This window comes from Megalops cyprinoides, chromosome 1, assembly GCF_013368585.1.
Source record: "Megalops cyprinoides isolate fMegCyp1 chromosome 1, fMegCyp1.pri, whole genome shotgun sequence".
NCBI classification, from domain to species: domain Eukaryota; kingdom Metazoa; phylum Chordata; class Actinopteri; order Elopiformes; family Megalopidae; genus Megalops; species Megalops cyprinoides.
In genome coordinates this window covers 5,643,723-5,661,906 of record NC_050583.1, presented here as the reverse complement: position 1 = coordinate 5,661,906, position 18,184 = coordinate 5,643,723, and the positions used below count along the sequence as shown (strand labels likewise).

The 18,184-nt window shown below is 48.5% G+C and overlaps 2 protein-coding genes across 3 annotated transcripts in view; one reads left to right on the top strand and one right to left on the bottom strand.

The window, feature by feature from the left end:
- The window catches only part of LOC118787335 (cdc42-interacting protein 4 homolog), a 29,172-nt gene extending 25,630 nt beyond the window's left edge, over positions 1-3,542 (bottom strand). For both annotated transcript variants that reach the window (XM_036542863.1, XM_036542871.1), the window contains exon 1: positions 3,334-3,542. In XM_036542863.1, coding sequence (XP_036398756.1) covers positions 3,334-3,357 — 24 coding nt within the window. In that variant the 5' untranslated portion in view covers positions 3,358-3,542. The remainder of the gene's footprint in view (positions 1-3,333) is intronic.
- Positions 3,543-14,944: 11,402 nt separating this feature from the next.
- Positions 14,945-17,943, top strand: LOC118785466 (microfibril-associated glycoprotein 4-like). The gene is made up of 5 exons (XM_036540126.1): positions 14,945-14,950; positions 16,052-16,237; positions 16,452-16,548; positions 16,861-17,028; positions 17,675-17,943. Exons 1-5 carry the CDS (start codon positions 14,945-14,947, stop codon positions 17,941-17,943), a joined length of 726 nt encoding a protein of 241 aa, XP_036396019.1.
- The last annotated feature ends 241 nt before the right edge of the window (positions 17,944-18,184 follow it).

The following is an 18,184-nucleotide window of genomic DNA, read 5'->3' as shown; positions in this document are numbered from 1 at the left end:
TCCCCCCCCCCACCCCCTCCTAAATCTTTCAACATTACAGCGCGGACACTCTGAGAAAATTAAATTGGAGCAGAGCTTTGAGGAGCCGGTCAGAATGGCCAAAGCCAATCACATGGTAGGGCTTCCATTCATTGATACCTTCCCTCGGGACGCGGCGCTGGGGACCAATCACGTCATCGATTGCTCAACGTCTGACAGCAACACCACCAGACCACCAGGGGGAGCTGGCCTGGCACCGGGTCAGAGTCGTGGTTTTGCCCCCCCGCCTTGCACTTACCCACTTCAGAGACATGTTGGTGGGGAGTTTATTGTCCTCCAGTCCATATCTCCAGTAGAGTGCTGCATTTCACAGCCAGAATTAGAGCTCCAGAGACTATGGAGTAACACCTCCTTTTGACCCCGACTCTATTATTAGTCCATTTTCAGCGGAAAAGCTGCCTGGTAATTTCAGGGAGAAGACAAACTGGAACCTCCCTTGCAAGCTTTTTCTTCTTCACAACAGTCAGATCGATGCCGTATTTCAAAAACGGTCTTCATTTGGCAACAACACAGTAAACACTCCACTCCACTGCCAAAGTTTACCCCACAATCAATGCTCCGCAGTCCCTCATTTCTCTTAATCACTGCACAGGATCTTCCAGCTATGTTGGTGTAGTCATTGCTTTAACCTGTCATCATGGGAGCGCTTTTGTGGGTGGTAATTCAGGCTCTTAAGCACCTCTAATCAGCCGCTGGGGAGACCATAAAAGACACCACTGGAAGGGATGCCGAGAGCTGTCCTGTTAAGACATTGGGCTTGTCTGAGCACACAGCATCTGGATCAGCCCTTTGGAGAGGCTGTTTTACCTGGACAGGTACTGGGAGGCTCACGCTCCACATGACCTCATGGTATGAGAGCATACGCTGCTGCTGACTGAGTCCCGATTGGAATTTCCCGATGTGAATCTGAGTTCTGATCTGAATTTCTCAATCTCAATCTGAGTCCCGATCGGAAATTCCCCGATCTGAATCTCCCAATATGAATTCTCCAATTTGAGTCTCCTCTGAACACTACTCACTAGATGCCTTTCTAAAAAAATTTTGTGTTTTGTTTGGGTTTTTTTTTATTTTTTATTTTTTTTTGGGGGGGGGGGGGTGTTGTGTTATAAGACAATTAAAGATGTCTCTGCGTTTTTGTTTACTTGAGGTTCCTCTACAAAGAATGGTATCAGTCAGTCACGTGATTAAAAACTAGCCTACTTAAAACCCTAACCTGTAGAACTTTGTTGTTAAAGATTACCCTTCATTAAGACCACGACCTTTTCAACCACAAACAAAATAGCGCGGACAGCTAAATCAATGTTTAAAGCGGCGGGTGATTTTACATCTAACATCTAACCTTATATCTAATCACCTGCGTGTACCACCAGCCGACACAGCTGCTAACCCGGGTCAGCGGACCCGCACAGCGCCCGCCCACGCAAGTCGTGGTGACTGAATGAAACTGCGCGCATTTGCGGGATCCCAGGGGAACAGAAACGAGAAACGGTGCCACACATCACCGACACCGGTTTAGAGTTATCTGACGCAATGAACTGTTTCGGCGATACACCTACGTGGCATGGGTTAGCCTAACTCTTCCCTGGGTGGGGGACGGAGTGTGTGCGCCACGCTCTTGTCTGGCGCCGTTTCACTTCCAAACCTGTTCTACCGGCCAGCCACCCCGCCATCCACGCCAGCCCATGTTTACAGATTCCCTGCGGCAGGACACTGATGGTTACCCTTCATTCGGCAGAATTCCGCCGCCACAGACGTGTTTACAAAAGAGGCAAGCTAGGAATACAGTTCGGCATTCATCTATACCAGTGGTAAACACACCCAATCAAGAGAATTGCACCGCTCGTCGCTCCTGTGATTGGCAACATGTGCGTTTTCAACAACTGAGCCATGTTCGTAGAGAGCATAATGTTATGTGACGTGTGTTAAAATCGCTGAGAAAGCGTCCCGAAATAATGCCTAATATGCTAGCTAATAAGGCGTGAAGATCCACGCTTCCAGGTTCTGATTTTGAAACGTAAAAATCTGAGGACTGCAGCGTGGTACAGCTGGTGTTTTAACAAAATGACATTTTCTCTCAAAAATGTTCAGATGTTTACCCCGTCCGTCTTTTCTTATGGGGAGGGGGGTTATGAAGAGTCGATATTTTAATCCACTAGCTGTTCCTAATTGCATGGCATTTGTTTGACTTGATTGTCACGATTGATTTTTTATTTCCTTATTTATTTATTTCTAAACGTTACGCTTGCATGACTTGGGCTGCAGTTAGACTGTATGAAGGGTGCTGTCCAGACACTGTTTGTTATTATTAAAAATAAACTAACAAATTATTTATTTATTTGTTGGGGGATATTGCACAGGGACCAAAGACCGTATCGGGGCTACAGAATTGAAAGAATTCTCCTTGACAGGGCCGACACAGAGGAAAAGACTGCGATTTAAGCATCCGAAAAGTTACACCCGAATATTTCCACGGAGGAATACCTTGAGCTAGCAAAGCTTGCCACCTCCACCTTACCGTATTACCTAGAGCTAGTTAAACTAGTCGGACGGGCCAGACCTTTCAGATCACTGACAAAAGCACGCAGCCAGGTCACTTACCTACAATGCAGTAAGTTTACTTACGTTAACAGTTGCGCTGTTAAAAATAGGCGATCCTACGCCCGCAGACAGGTAGCTACCTGGCTGGAGCGAATAAATGCGACAACCGTAGCTAGGCACCAGGCTTAACTACCAAGCAGCCCTTAGGACCGGAGGCCGAGTGATACTGCAGCTAAATCAGCTAAACAGCGTTAGCTAGCTGATTAATGTTTGGCTATTAGGGTCGGAACAGTTTTCTTCATATAGATGACTTCAACCCACGGAAAGAGAAAACGACACATTAACACATCTTATGAGCGCTGAGTTGAATTCCCCCTAGTTAAAATCATGTTTAGACGCAAAAAAACGTGTCAAAGATCACATCTCTTGCAGCAGAAACATTACGAAGTTAGCTAGCCCCAGCTAACTTTGGCTAATTGCAACGCAGCTGACGTGTGTACTATCTAGCAAGTCTAATTAGTTAGCGAACAATTCGAGGTTGTTGGGTTAGCGAGGTACTTCCCGACGATAGCCCAGATTTAGCCACTTTTCGAGGGGACACCGAGCAGTTTCAGAAAGTTCACTGGTTTAAAAAAAAAAAAAACAACTTACATTTGTTTGTCAGATCGGCAGAGGTGTCGTTACCATTTGGGGTAACTTTGGAAACGCCAAACCTATTTAGCTTACCTGACCAACTACAAGTAGCTAACAACTTACCCAAAGCTCGGTTCCCCAATCCATGCCGAGTGTTGAAACTCTGTACCCCGAAGTTCAGCAGAGCAAAGTATCCCGATCTTTGGCAGCTGATGCTACAAATTAACGTTTATATTAGGACTGCACGCAACTCCCTAAGCGTTTTTTGGGATGTTGTTGGTTTGTTTGACGCTTCTTAAGAGACAGTGCGCATTTTCGTTCCCTCACTAAGTTTTCGCGACGCAAAGTAGGATAAACTGCCTCTCGCAGCGTCCCTCCCAAATCCCAGGTCTTAAAGGAGCCGACTCTTTTTCCCATATGCCAAACGAAACGACGTGGGATACAGTATGAGCAAACAAACAAACTATCACTTTGTTACCGACGCTCACAAACAAACAATACAAAAATATTAGTCTATTATTGGTGGAAGCATAAGTACCATTGTTTTTCTTGCGTGCATAACTGCATTTTTCGTTAGACTGAAATGTAATGTTACCTTAATCCAGACTGTAAATTGCTGGATTTGTGTAATTATTTGTGTGCTGGATTTGTGTAATTATGTTTACGTCTCTCTATAAATATTTTTGTTTACATGATACAAGTCTATCTTAGTGAAAGTACGAAGATTTATACAGTTCGTAGGAAAAACGCTGAACCAAAAAGGTAGAACTAAAACTTCAGTCGGTGAAATTCCCATTTCTAGCGGCAGTAGTATAATGAGTGTTTGTGCTGCCTCCCTGTGTCGTGTTGTGATACTGCAGCTCGCTGCCGTGCCATTCAGAAACACATGCCTTTGTGTCGCTGATTTGCATCACAAACGTGTTTGGTGCTGAAGCAGCTTGACTCGCCACCGACATTGGCGCCATCGCCATCGGCATTTCGAGAGCTTTAAAATTACACGGTTGTTCACACGGAAATTATCTTAGTGGTCTGCTTTTGAAAGGCAATTCTTAAACACTGTTTAATTATTGAAGTATTTCTTTTTTTCATCAATATTTTTGGCTCATTATCATTTGTAATAACAGGAAATATTGACTCCATGGAATGCTCTTTCTTGTGTATTCGTGTTATATAAAAGCCATGTCATTTTATATCACCTCTCTACTTTTCAGTCTTTAGAATGACACCAAAGAGGGTAGTTAGAGTCTACTGAACTGACCAATAGCTAGGCTCCTGCAGTTGTTTCCCATCAGACATGCTGACCTATGACTGGATGATGGCCATGATTAAAAGGCTTTTTGCCAGCAGCAAGTGAGATGAGGCTAAAAGCAGGTCACTCCAAGTACAGGTGGCAACCTAGTACTCAGTGTGGCCATGGTTACGCTACCTGGCAAAAGAAGCTCCCACAAACAGAAGCCTTTAAAGTAAACATGGAGCATGTCCAGTATGACAGAGGTGTCATCTGACGCTTGAAGAGGAAGGAACTTTATCTTTGTCTTATTCACACCAGGGTACTTAATTGTTAATTGTTAATTTTCTACTTAACTGGTACTTAATTGTTGATAGCTAACTAACTATAAACATCACATTACATTGCATGGATTTAGCAGATGCTCTTACCCAAAGCGACTTCCACCGCAATAGAACATAAGCATCTCCATTCAATTTAAACAAGAAACAGTGTCAGACCAGGCTCACAACACTCCCAGACCAGTGAGTGTGAGCATAACACCATTCAAGTCCTACCACAAGTTAACTTGTGCACTCTGACAAAAGCCAAGTATACTGCGAATAAAAATGTTACACGTAGTTGCATGGCAGATGAAACAGCTAACGAGTTCCTCGTAAGTGACCAAATACCAGTTTTGTTAGCTTGCGGCTGCACTGGTTCCTAGTCGTTTACAACCATGAGGTAGGCAAGGAGGAAAACAGATATTTTACACCCTTCTGAAGATGATGTACTGTAGTACAGTTTATTTTTAGACAGGCCTTTGTCCACTGGGGCCATCAACCCACAGGTGTATACTGTTGTAGAGGTGATTATAGGAGGTGCTTGATAGTTCAGGTGGATATAGCCTTCGCCACGGGGTGTCGGTTACAACACAATGAGGAGGCAGGATGACAGTCTCTTTTCTTTATTAAAGGAATTTGCATCTGACATGGGAGGAAATTAAAACAGCACAGTAACACATGGGCACTCTTTCTGGTAGTGCCACGGGGAGATTGTAGAGTATTTTCTCTGCAAATGAAACAGTCAAGTGTAATATGGATTACTTCAAGAAACATGCTGCTTATTACAAGAAATATACTTTTAACATATTTATACATGGTTTCTAAAGTGGTGGTAGCGTTCCTTTAACATGCACTACGTGGCTACCGATTACAATATAAACTATGTAACAGCAGCGCCACCGTTCAACTGCACATTTACTTAGAGAAGTGCTGAATCATACACAATAACAGCATGTAGCGTATAACCGCGATTGCTACCAACTTAATATAACAGAGACGGTATTTAGCAAATTAACACAACGTTTGTGTACTAACATGCACGGCGGTAACATAAACTATAGGATATACAAATATTCGCGTATAATTACAGGCACACGATCAGTATTTACATACACATAAACACCGCGAATATAGCATTGCTAAATAAAGGAAAAGTGCGTCGATGAATGAGAAAACCCAACATTAACAATACGAATTAGTGTACCGAGAAGTAAGAAACAATCTTACATTAATCAACGACGCACACTTGTTGCGAATGGTGGCTGCTTTCTGGACTGCTGCGGAGCGCTGTGCAACTAGCTGGCGTGTTTCTTCTTCCTATCGTCGGGTCTTCTACGTCAGAAGTATGAAACTTGGCGCTTGCGCAGAGCCTTTCGTACATATACCATTGATGGGAAAAAAAAGCTAGTAGAGTTTTGCATCTAGTAAGTTAACGCCATGGCCAAGCTTGTGATTTGAAGACCCTTTGTGCAAAGGGACAGAACACTCAGCGAGGTGGGCGTGGTCATCAGAAGGGGGTGGGGCTAAGAGTGGTGGGTGTGATCACCTGGACAGTTGCTGCTGTGCTACTCCATTATCTCCTCTAGGGGGCGCACATTGACAGATGCACACAATTTCCTGTCTCAGAGCAGAGCTGCTTTTGCACCGACATTTTTTTTTTTCTGAATTCTGAGCATAACTGTGTTTATGTAGAAACCGGGGGTTTTACTACCACATGTGCACAGTAAGCCCACGGTGGTTTCAGTTCATAGAATTACCTTTTCATTAGATCCTGAGACTGAAAAAAAAGTAACTGTACAACATGTACTATAAGGGAAGCAAAGGGTAGATCAGGGACTATGGCAACTGAGATGATATACCTTTCAGTAGCTCAGGGTGACAGTGTAGCATAGTGGATAAGGAGCTGGGTGCATAACCCAAAGGTTGCTGCTTCAATTCCCCACTCCTGAGACCTTCTGTGCCACCATTTGCTTGTTAACTTTTGCTGTAGTGAATAATTTGGGAGAAAGCTGGAAACAGGAAAATTAACTTACATAGTGTTCTTGTACACAAGGTAAAATAATGATAATGATTAAAATGTTTGATATAAAATTCAAACTAACACATGTCTGGAGGTACAAAATTTTCTAAAAATATCTTCTGGGATGTTTTTATTCTGAAAAGATAAGTCATTATTTGGTGATCTGCCACACCTAACACAGGCCATCAAAGGCCTGATAATGAGCTCGTAAGTGGAGCCAGGAATGATAGAGAGATCTACAATATGCAGTGTTGTGAGTCCGAAGGAAAATCTGCTCCATAAAAAGCAAAATATCATGCAGGGGTAGCTGTCAGAAATCGCATAGCTGGTCTTCACCAGGCCAACTGTAGTTATTCTGAAATTTACAAGACCCTAAAGGCAGAGAAAATCTCTATTTCTCTATCAGCTATTAAGAGAATAGGTCAATGCTTTGAAACAACAGGTGATGTTGCCAGAAAGAAAGGATCTGGAAGGCCCAAAGCCACGAGAACAACAATTACCAGAAGGTTGTCTATTGCAGGTTTTGTGTCTAGAAGATGTGTTTAAAAGTCATTGCTGTCTGAGAAAAACATCAAAAACAGAATGAAGTTTTTGGCAGAATATGGAAAGTTTGATTCAGAGTGGTTCAGCAGAGTTCTGTGGAATGATGAACCATGGTTTGAGTTGTATGGTGATGCTCCAGAGAGGTGTCTTAAAAGACCTGGTGAGAAATACAATATATGTATCTCTACCACAGTGTAATGGTGTGGGGAACCTTTTCAGCTGCTGGTATTGGTGAGCTGCTTTGCTGTGAAAAGTCAATTAATGCTTTGGAGTACAGGAGAAAGACTTGCTTGTTTTCTGAAGAGGAACAATCAGACATTATTCTTCAACAAGACAATGCTCCTGCCTGCACTGCAAAGACCACCAAGAAGTGGCTTGAGAACAAGTCAATCAGGCTCATGTTTTGGCCTGGCCAGAGTCCAGATTTGAACCCTATAGAGAAAATTTGATCTCACATTAAACATAAACTAGCCAGGAAATGTTTTTCAACTACTCATCAACTGCTTGAAGCCATCAATGCTGAGTGGAACAATATTGACTCCTCCTTCTGTAAAAAGCTGTCTGCAAGTTTACCCTCAAGGCTTCAACATTTAAAGAAATCACAGGGGAAAGCTATCCCATACTAAGTTACTTCATCTATTTGTTTAATTCTTGCTAATTTCCTGAAAAGTTATTTGTTATTAAGACCATTAAAAGCTTAATGTTTTGCCATTCTGGGCTTGGCACATTTTTTTGCCTGGGAGTGCGCACACTCAAAGATAGATCCATGTAAGGTGCTGCATTACCTGTCTGAAGACAATGGTGCTACACGCCGCCTCTTTGGCATCCCAGAAGCCAGGACTAGTGATTCTTAGGGGTTAATTACCGTTCCTTAGAGTATAAGATGCAGTACGACCAACGTTCCTTACCTGAAGCCAATCTGAGTCTGTGCAGTGAGAACAAAATAAACACTCAGGAAGGCCATGGTGTACCACTTGTGCTCTAATTTTAACGATCCAGGGAAAATAAACAAGTTAAGGTAAAACCTCCACCGCTCACACTGTGCAGACAACAGGTGTGATGGTGTTTGCATTGAGGGCACAACACAAGACACTTTGCCCTCTGGACCTCCATCGTCATGTCTAGATGTCGTTTCAAATATAGCTTGAATGAAGTTCGGTTTCACTACATAATTTGAAACAGGAGCTGAACCAAGTGCTCATGTATGCATTTGAGCATGAGCAAATATGTTGTTCCTTTGACTGATCCTTAGGCTACTTTGCAGTTGATTCCTTTCATTTCTGAAAAGTAAATGCTAAGAAGTGTTGCCTGTGTTGCTTGCACTCGTCATGGGGGAGTCAAAGGTCAACAAGACAAAGCCTCCTGCTTTCTGATTGGCTCTGCGGCCAAAGAATGGTTGTAGACCGAGACTCTGCAGGGCAAACTTTGGCAAGACGGCTGTGGTCCACATCCATTCATGAACAGGAAAAATTTCTCAGCCATCTGTTCGGTTTCTGGTAGAATAAATTATTGTCATTCAGCAGACACTCTTAACCAAAGAGACTTACATAGTAAGTTACAATTTTATATATTTATGCAGTTGGACATTTACTGAGGCAGCTGTGGATTAAGTACCTTGCCCAGGGGCAGTGCTCCAGCAGGGAATCAAAAACCTTTTGGTTATGAGTCCTGCTCCTTACCACTTCACATTGCATTACATTACATTATTGTAAGGACTCAGGCAGGGACTCAGCTGGGGCAGGTCTGCTGAGTCCATCGTGGCCAGTTCGTACTGTAAGGACTCAGGCAGGGACTCAGTCGCAGACCAAGAGATCTTCAGGTTGCAGGCGGGTTTATAAATGACGGCAGGAAAGTAGCGAAACCAAAAGCAGGCAGGGTCGAAAACCGGAAGGCAGTCGGTGGACAAAAACAGGGTCAGTAACAGAAGCAGGCAGGATCAGGAACCGGGCAGGCAAACAATCAGGCAAAGGGACAAAAACGGCAGGCAGGAAACGAAGACGAAGGGCAGGCAGAGTCAGGCACGGAGAATACAGAAATCCAAAAAACTGCGGGAACGAAACAGGTACGGAAACGCTGAGACGAACTGGCAAACAAGACAGGAACAAGCAGGGTAGAAATAGGGCTGGGCTGATGAGGAGATGGGATGCAGGTGAGCAGGCAGGCAGGTGAAGGTAATGGGGCAATCAGGTGGGCGGGGACCAGGCGGGGAGCGGGGCGGGGCTGGAACACAAGGAAAAACAAAAGCACATGGACAGGGAAAAACAAAAACACCACAGCTAGGAGGGCGGAGCCCTGACAGTACCCCCCCCCCCCCCTACAGACGCCCCCAGGCGTCACAGCGGGTTCGCCAGGGTGCCGGCGGTGGAAGTCCCGGATGAGGTCGGGGTCCAAGATGTCCCTGGCAGGGACCCAGCACCTCTCTTCAGGACCGTAGCCCTCCCAATCAACCAGGTACTGGAGTCCGCGCCCCCGTCGCCGACCTTTAAGCAGGCGGCGCACGGTGTACGCCTCCGATCCGTCGATCAGGCGGGGTGGCGGGGGCGCCCGGGGTGCAGGACAGAGCGGGCTGCGGAAGACGGGCTTGATCCTCGAGACGTGGAAGGTGGGATGTATGCGGCGGAGCGAGAGCGGCAGCTTCAACCGGACCGCTGCGGGACTGATCACCTTAGCAATGGGGAACGGCCCGATGAAGCGGGGGGCGAGCTTGCGGGAGTCTGTTCTGAGGGGAAGGTCTCTGGTGGAGAGCCACACTCGCTGACCCTGGCGATAACGAGGGGCTTTGGAGCGGTGGCGGTCGGCGAAGCGCTTAGCCTGGGCTGAGGCTCGCAGCAGGGCGAGCCGTGCACGCCTCCAGGTGCGGCGACATCGCCGGATGAATGCAGCTGCCGAGGGGACGCCGACTTCCTCCTCCTGGGCAGGAAACAGAGGGGGCTGGTAACCTAGACAGCACTGAAAGGGGGCAGCCCCGACGAAGAAGATGGCAGGGAATTTACGGCGTACTCCACCCAGGGCGGGTGCTGGCTCCACGCCGACGGCTCCTGGGACGTCAGACATCGCACCACCGTCTCCAGTTGTTGGTTCGCCCGCTCGGTCTGGCCGTTGGACTGGGGGTGGAACCCCGACGACAAGCTGACTGATGCGCCCAGCAATCTGCAAAATGCCCTCCAGAAGTGGGAGGTGAACTGGGGACCCCGGTCAGACACCACGTCAGAGGGCAGGCCGTGCAGCCGGAAAACGTGAAGAATAAGCAGCTGCGCTGTTTCTTTGGCGGAGGGAAGTTTGGGCAACGGAATGAAGTGGACAGACTTGGAAAAACGGTCGACGACGGTGAGAATGGTGGTGTTACCATCTGACGAGGGCAAGCCAGTGACGAAGTCCAATGCGATGTGGGACCAGGGTCGTCGGGGAACTGGCAGGGGTTGCAGCAGACCGGCAGGTGGCTGGTTGGACGTCTTATTCCGGGCGCAGACCGAGCAGGCGGAAACGAAGCGGGGAATGTCCTCCCTCATGGTGGGCCACCAGAACCGCTGACCGATGAACACCGCAGTACGTCGGGCGCCAGGGTGGCAGGCAAGTCTAGACGAGTGCCCCCATTGCAGGACCTGGGATCGGACAGACTGAGGGACAAAGAGGCGGTTAAGGGGGCAGGAGCTAGGACCCGGCTCGGTCCGGAGGGCGGCGCGGACGGTGGTCTCGATGTCCCACTGCGCTGCCGCAACCACGCACCGGGTAGGCAGGATGGTGCTGGGTTCTGGGGTCTCGCCTGCTGACGCGAACTGGCGAGAGAGAGCGTCAGGTTTCCCGTTCTTGGTACCCGGTCGGTAGGACAGGGCGAAGTCGAACCGGGAAAAGAACAGGGACCAGCGGGCCTGTCGGGGGTTCAGACGTTTAGCCGACCTGATATATTCCAGATTTTTATGGTCGGTCCACACCAGGAACGGCGTCTTTGCCCCCTCCAGCTAATGCCTCCACTCCTCCAGTGTGAGCTTCACCGCCAGCAGCTCCCGGTCGCCGATGTCGTAATTGCGCTCGGTGGGCGTGAGGCGGTGGGAGAAGAACGCACAGGGATGGAGTTTGTTGTCTGCAGCCAAACGCTGAGACAGGACGGCCCCCACTCCTATGTCCGAAGCGTCCACTTCCACAATGAACTGACGGGCAGGATCAGGCTGTGTCAGGATGGGCGCAGAGGTGAAGCGGCCTTTCAGGTTACGAAATGCTGCTTCGGCTGCCGGGGTCCAGGAGAATTCCCTGCTGGTAGATGTCAGAGCCGTGAGGGGAGCTGCTACAGTGCTGTAGTCACGGATGAAGCGGCGGTAAAAATTGGCAAAACCAAGGAAGCGCTGCAGCTCCCGACGAGAGGTGGGGCGGGGCCACTCCTCCACTGCACGGACCTTCCGCCGGTCCATTTGTATGCTGCCCGCTGAGATAATAAAACCCAGGAAGGAGATCGTGTCACGGTGGAACTCGCTCTTCTCAGCCTTGACATAGAGGTGGTTCTCCAGCAGGCGCTGGAGAACGCAACGGACATGCTGGACGTGTTCGGGCAGGGAGCGAGAAAAAATGAGGATGTCGTCTAGGTAGACGAAAACAAACCGGTTCAGCATATCCCGTAGGACATCGTTCACCAGTGACTGAAACACAGCAGGAGCATTAGTTAATCCGAATGGCATAACCAAATATTCGTAGTGACCAGTGGAGGTGTTGAAGGCTGTCTTCCACTCAGCCTTCCCCTCCCGGATACGGACCAGGTGGTAGGCGTTGCGGAGGTCGAGTTTTGTGAAGATGGTGGCCCCCTGCAGCGACTCAAAAGCAGAGGACAGGAGCGGGAGGGGGTACCGGTTCTTCACGGTAATGGCATTGAGACCCCGGTAATCAATACACGGACGAAGAGAGCTGTCCTTCTTTCCAACGAAGAAGAAGCCGGCCCCGGCAGGTGAGGAGGATGGGCGAATAATTCCAGCTGCTAAGGACTCCTGGATGTAGCGATTCATGGCCTCAGTCTCCGGGATAGGGAGTACAGACGCCCCCTAGGTGGTGAGGAGCCGGGCAGGAGGTCGATCGCACAATCATAAGGACGATGAGGGGGAAGCGAGGCTGCACGGGACTTACTGAACACAGGCTTCAGGTCCAGATACTCCGGCGGCACTGCCGAGAGGTCCGGAAACTCCTCTGGTGCGCAAGCGACAGGTGACACAGGAGCTAGGGCCTCATGCAGACAGTGGGAGTGGCAGAACGGACTCCAGCCCAGGATCTTGTTGCCCTGCCAGTCGATGTGGGGGTTATGTCGCGCCAGCCAGGGATGACCCAGGACTATGGAAGCTTGCGGGGTATCAATGACGTGCAGTACTATCTCCTCGCGATGGTTGCCGGAGATGAGGAAGCCCACGGGGGGAGTGGCGTGGGTGATGCGGACCAGCGGGGCCCCGGTGATGGCATGGGCCTCCAGAGGCGAGTGCAGCGGGACCCGGGGCAGTTGCAGCTGGGCCGCCAGGTTGGCATCGATGAAGCTCCCATCGGCCCCCGAGTCAATCAGGACGGAGACCGGGTGAGGCTGATCCTCGACGAGCAACGTGGCAGAAAACAGAGGGCGGACTTCAGAGGACTGGCTTAAGGGGGTGACGCTCACCTGTAGTCCCCTTGCTACAGGTGAGCGCTGGCTTTTTGCTGGGCAGGTTGCCACGAAATGCCCAGGTTGACCACAGTACAGGCACGCCCCGGCGCTGATCCTCCTCTGACGCTCAGCCGGGGACAGGCGAGTCAGGCGAGTGCGGTCGACTTGCATCAGCTCCGGGAAAACAGGCTGCGCGTTGCTGGTGTGGGTAGGGGCTCACGGGAGGGGCTCCGCGGTTCACTGGCTCCTCTCTCCCGCTGCCACTGTGACAGGCGCTGGTCAACGCGGATAGCCAGATCCACCAAGGCGTCAAAGCTGACCGGCAACCCCCGAGTGGTCAGCTCGTCCTTGATGGTCTCCGAAAGGCCGTGGAGAAAGGTGTCATACTGTGCCTCCGTGTTCCACCCACTGGAGGCAGCGAGGGTGCGGAAATCGATCGCGTAGTCAGACACCGACTGGCGCCCCTGGCGGATCAGGAGCATCTCCCTCGCGGCTTCACGACCGTGTTTGGAGCGGTCGAAGACCTTCCTCATCTCCTCGGCAAAGGTGGCGAAGGAGTGGCAGAAAGGGGCGTCGGCATCCCAGACCGCAGTGCCCCACTCCCTGGCACGTCCCGTCAACAGGGTAATCACGTAGGCGATCCTCGCCCGGTCCGTGGGAAACGTGGAGGGTTGGAGTTCGAAAACCAGGGAGCACTGGGAGAGGAACGACCGACAGGTTCCGGGATTCCCCGCGTAACATTCGGGAGGTGGCAATCGGGGCTCCCGGCACGGGAGAGCTGGCGGGGCAGACGGGGGAGCTGCCACAGGCGGTGCGGGGCAGTTCTCCTGGCTCAACTGCTGCAGTTGCAGCAGCTGGGACGTGACGCCAGCAAGGTTGGTGGCGAAACTCTCCAAGGACCGGCCTATGGCTTCCAGCTGGCTTTGATGGTCCCCCAGTAATGCGCCTTGCAGCTCCAGCGCAGTCCTCAGCTGGGGCAGGTCTGCTGAGTCCATCGTGGCCAGTTCGTACTGTAAGGACTCAGGCAGGGACTCAGTCGCAGACCAAGAGATCTTCAGGTTGCAGGCGGGTTTATAAATGACGGCAGGAAAGTAGCGAAACCAAAAGCAGGCAGGGTCGAAAACCGGAAGGCAGTCCGTGGACAAAAACAAATTATATTTATTTATTTGCTTTTATCCAAAGCGACGTACAAGTGAAGCAGAGTACAACACAAGCAAGCTAGCTGGTAGAGAGACAAGTGCATTAAACCACTAAAAAAAATCTTTTTTTTTTCCAGATTCATATTTTCAATAAGGTCTGGAGTCTCTGGAGTTTCTTCCTGATAGGGAGTTTTTCCTTGCCACTGTTGCCTTAGGCTTGCTCTCAGGGGGTCTCAGGCCTGGGAACAATGTAAAGCTGCTTTGTGACAACTTGTGTTGTAAAAAGCGCTATACAAATGAAAATGAATTGAATTGAATTGAATTGAATTGAATTGAATTGAATTGAATTGAATTGAATTGAGTCAGTGTAAGATTTTCTAGAACAGTTCCACTATTTAAAAGTGCCCAGGGACACAGTGGCGCTGCTGCAAAGGATCAGTTTAATCCCTTTTCTGGAGTCAGAGCTGCACCATCTGGTACATTATGTGGGTGAGAGATGCTTAGGGCCAAGTCTGCAGTTTCTCCTGAATCATTGTGAGAAATACAGCAGCTTTCTTACCTTGACCTGAAAGTTCATACACTGTTATCAAAATGTCAGAACACACACCTTCACACACTCAAGCGCACATACACAAGTATACTCCCCTTCAAATAAACACACACACACAGAGAATCATATTAAAAGATATTCCTCTGAGATAAACAGTCAAAGAAGTGCCAAACGGCACAAAAACAGGTGTCGGAATTCCCACAATGAGAATCTCTTCCCCCATGGTCTTCCCCAGAGCTATAAAACCAGAGATCGCATCTTCATGACCACCACACCTGCAGAAAAGACACAACCAGAGGAATGTGCATACGCAGCAGAAAATGAAGGTAGGAGGGCACTGTTAGAATTCTTAAAACATCCTTACAGGTTTAAACTACACCCTCACCTTGTGAACGATTTCACTGTTTTGGCATGGTAATGATGTCCACAAAGTTAAAGTCTGTATTAATCAGACTTTTGTCTGCATGAAAGAGGTTGTTCTAGAACATGAAAAGGGGTAATAACAAGTACAATGCTTACTTGCATAGTCTTGTAGAGTTATTTCCAATGTTGAAAGCAACAACGGAAACATAAATAAATGTATATTTAGGCTCCTGATCGGCTCCGTTGGTAAGGCACTCATGTTGGGGCAGAGTGAGCCTGGGTTGAATCCCAGCTTGTCATCTGCTTAAACTGGCTTCATCCTGATGTAGCTGATGGTGGACAGTAGGGTAGTGTAGTGCTAAGGAGCAGGACTTATAACCGAAAGGTTGCTGGTTCGATTCCCCTCAGGGGCACTGCTGCTGTACCCTTGGGCAAGGTACTTAACCCAGAATTGCCTCAGTAAGTATCCAGCTGTATAAATGAGATAACATGTCAAAACCGTAACCTACGTAAGTCACTCTGGATAAGAGCATCTGCTAAATGCCAATAATGTAATGTAATTGGTATGTCGGTGGGTTCACCTTGCCTCACCGCTCTCAGGCACTGTGCAGTCAGTCAGGCACCTGCAAGAAGGTGTCGGTGGAGATGCACCCATCTTACCACCTTACCACTGACCTCCTCTTTGCTGAGGATTGCTGTGTGAAAAGCCGCTGCTGTTGCTGCTGTGAAAGGGCACTGCTGCTGTACCCTTGGGCACGGTGCTTAACCTAGAACTGCCTCAGTATATATCCAGCTGTATAAATGGATATCATGTAAAGACTGTAAACTATGTGAGGTGCTCTGGATAAGGGCATCTACTAAATGAAAATAATGTAGTAAATGTGTAAAAGCCTGTGTGCGTGCACGCATGTGTATGTATACTGTGTGTGTATATATATATATATATATATATATATATATATATATATATTTATATATATATATATATATATATATATATATATATATACATATAGGACGGTATGACTGTGCTCCTCCATGTGCTCCCTGTGTTCTGGGTGCAGGCTCTTGCATTCCTGGTTCTGCTGCTCCCTGTGTCGGCCCACTGCCTCATGTTCCAGCCCCTGGACTGCGCTGACATCTACAACGACGGCTCTCAGACCAGCGACGTGTACAGGATCTACCCTGCAGGGCCCCTGTCTCCTGTCTACGTTTACTGTGACATGGACACAGACGGGGGGAAGTGGACGGTGGGTGACTTTACCTGTCAGTTAAGCGCAACTCAGCTCGCTGAGGTATCACCCTGCCATAGCTCCGGGGTCAGTGGAGATGATGACGATGATGATGATGATGATTAATGTGATGATGCTGATGATGATTATATGATGCTGATTATGCTGATGATGATGATGATGATGATGATGGTGATGATGAAGGTATAATGATCATCACTGTATCTCTCAGGTGATTCAGAGGAGGATGGATGGCTCTGTGAACTTCTACAGACCCTGGGAGCAGTACAAGAGCGGCTTTGGGAACGCAGCAGGAGAGTACTGGCTGGGTGAGGCTTTTTATCTCCAATAATGCATTGGGTAAGTCTGCAGAGTACTGGCTGTGTAAGGCCCTCTATTTCCCATAATGCATTGGGTACATCTGCAGAGCACTGTGTGGGTAAGACCTGTGCTATATCCCTTTTCAGTAATGGCTGTGGGTCTTGTACTGGACCTCTGTCCCTCAGAATTAACCCTGAAATCTGTACTAGATGTCTGTGGTTCTCTTTTGGCCCAGATCTCCTGCACTGTACCTTTCCCATTCCCCATTGCCCACATGGTTGTACTACAATTCTGTCTGTCACCATTGTCTCTGACCGCAGGACTGGAGACCATGTACCTCCTTAATCTGAGAAAGAAATACGAGCTGAGGGTGGACATGGAGGACTTTGAGGGGGGGAAGGTCCACGCCCAGTACTCCTCCTTCTCTATCGATCCTGAGTCCGAGGGCTACACGCTGCATGTCACCGGCTACATTGATGGAGGAGCAGGTGAGAGTGTGGCTCGACTGTCTCAGGTGATCATCACCAACAGTGTGCAGCCAGATTTAGGAACCTCTGATCCTCTGCCATGTTATGCTGCACCTGGATTAGCTGGGTTCACATGGGTTCTGCTCGTTACAAGTATCTCAGGGTCAAACTGATCTAGGCTCAGCGCAAAGACCCAGGCAATGCAATAATGCTTGAGGCAGACTATCACCTCATCATGGTTCGAGTAGAAAGACAAATTGCACACACTTTATGCAAGGCTGTGAAGTAACAGCAGCAAGTTCCAAAAAAAAAAAAATACCAGAAAAGACTGGGAGGCCAGAAGATATTTTTCTTATTGCATTTGTGCTAATATGTATGTATAATAATTTTATAAAACTTGTTTTAACTTACCTTTGTGAATCACTGGGGATCTCAGGGTGCCTTTTTTCAGGAGAGATCAGACAGGGTTGTCCCAGGGTGTGACCAGTGTATGGTTTTAACTAGATTTAAGTTGGCTGTCCCCCAGCGTTGCCTGGCCTCTAATGACCTTATTCTTGGCCATGCCTGTGCTTTGTTCAGCAGTGGTTAGATTTAATGCATTTCCATCCTGTCACTCCGAGTGAATTCCTCTACCGTGAAGTAAAGTCTCCTCTCTTGCATTACTCAGGAGATTCTATGGCCAACCACGACGGGAGTAAGTTTTCCACCTTCGACAAGGACCAGGACAGCTCTTCCTTTAACTGTGCTAAATCATATCTGGGGGGATTCTGGTATAACAACTGCCATGTGGCGAACCCTAATGGCCTGTATCAGTGGGGTAGAGGCTCCGAAAATAGCATTGGCATAAACTGGAAAACGTGGAGGGGCTATGAGTACTCCCTGAAAGCCATCGTCATGAAGATCAGACCTGTGTCTCTGGCTCTCTTAGAGGAGTAGAGTCTACCCCACTCACTGTCTCTCTGACCTGATCCAGCCACCTTTCTGTCTATGGCCTACCTACTACTTACCCCTTTCCCCGTATGTGTCGGTCTCCGATCTGCCCTGACCTGCCCCCATCACTCTCTTTCACTCTGCTAACAGGTGGCATCCCCATCTGATGAGCTGAAGTCCATCTACAGTACATCACTGTTTTGATTTCATTGGTTCAGAACTACTGCACACCACTCTTGTACCTTAA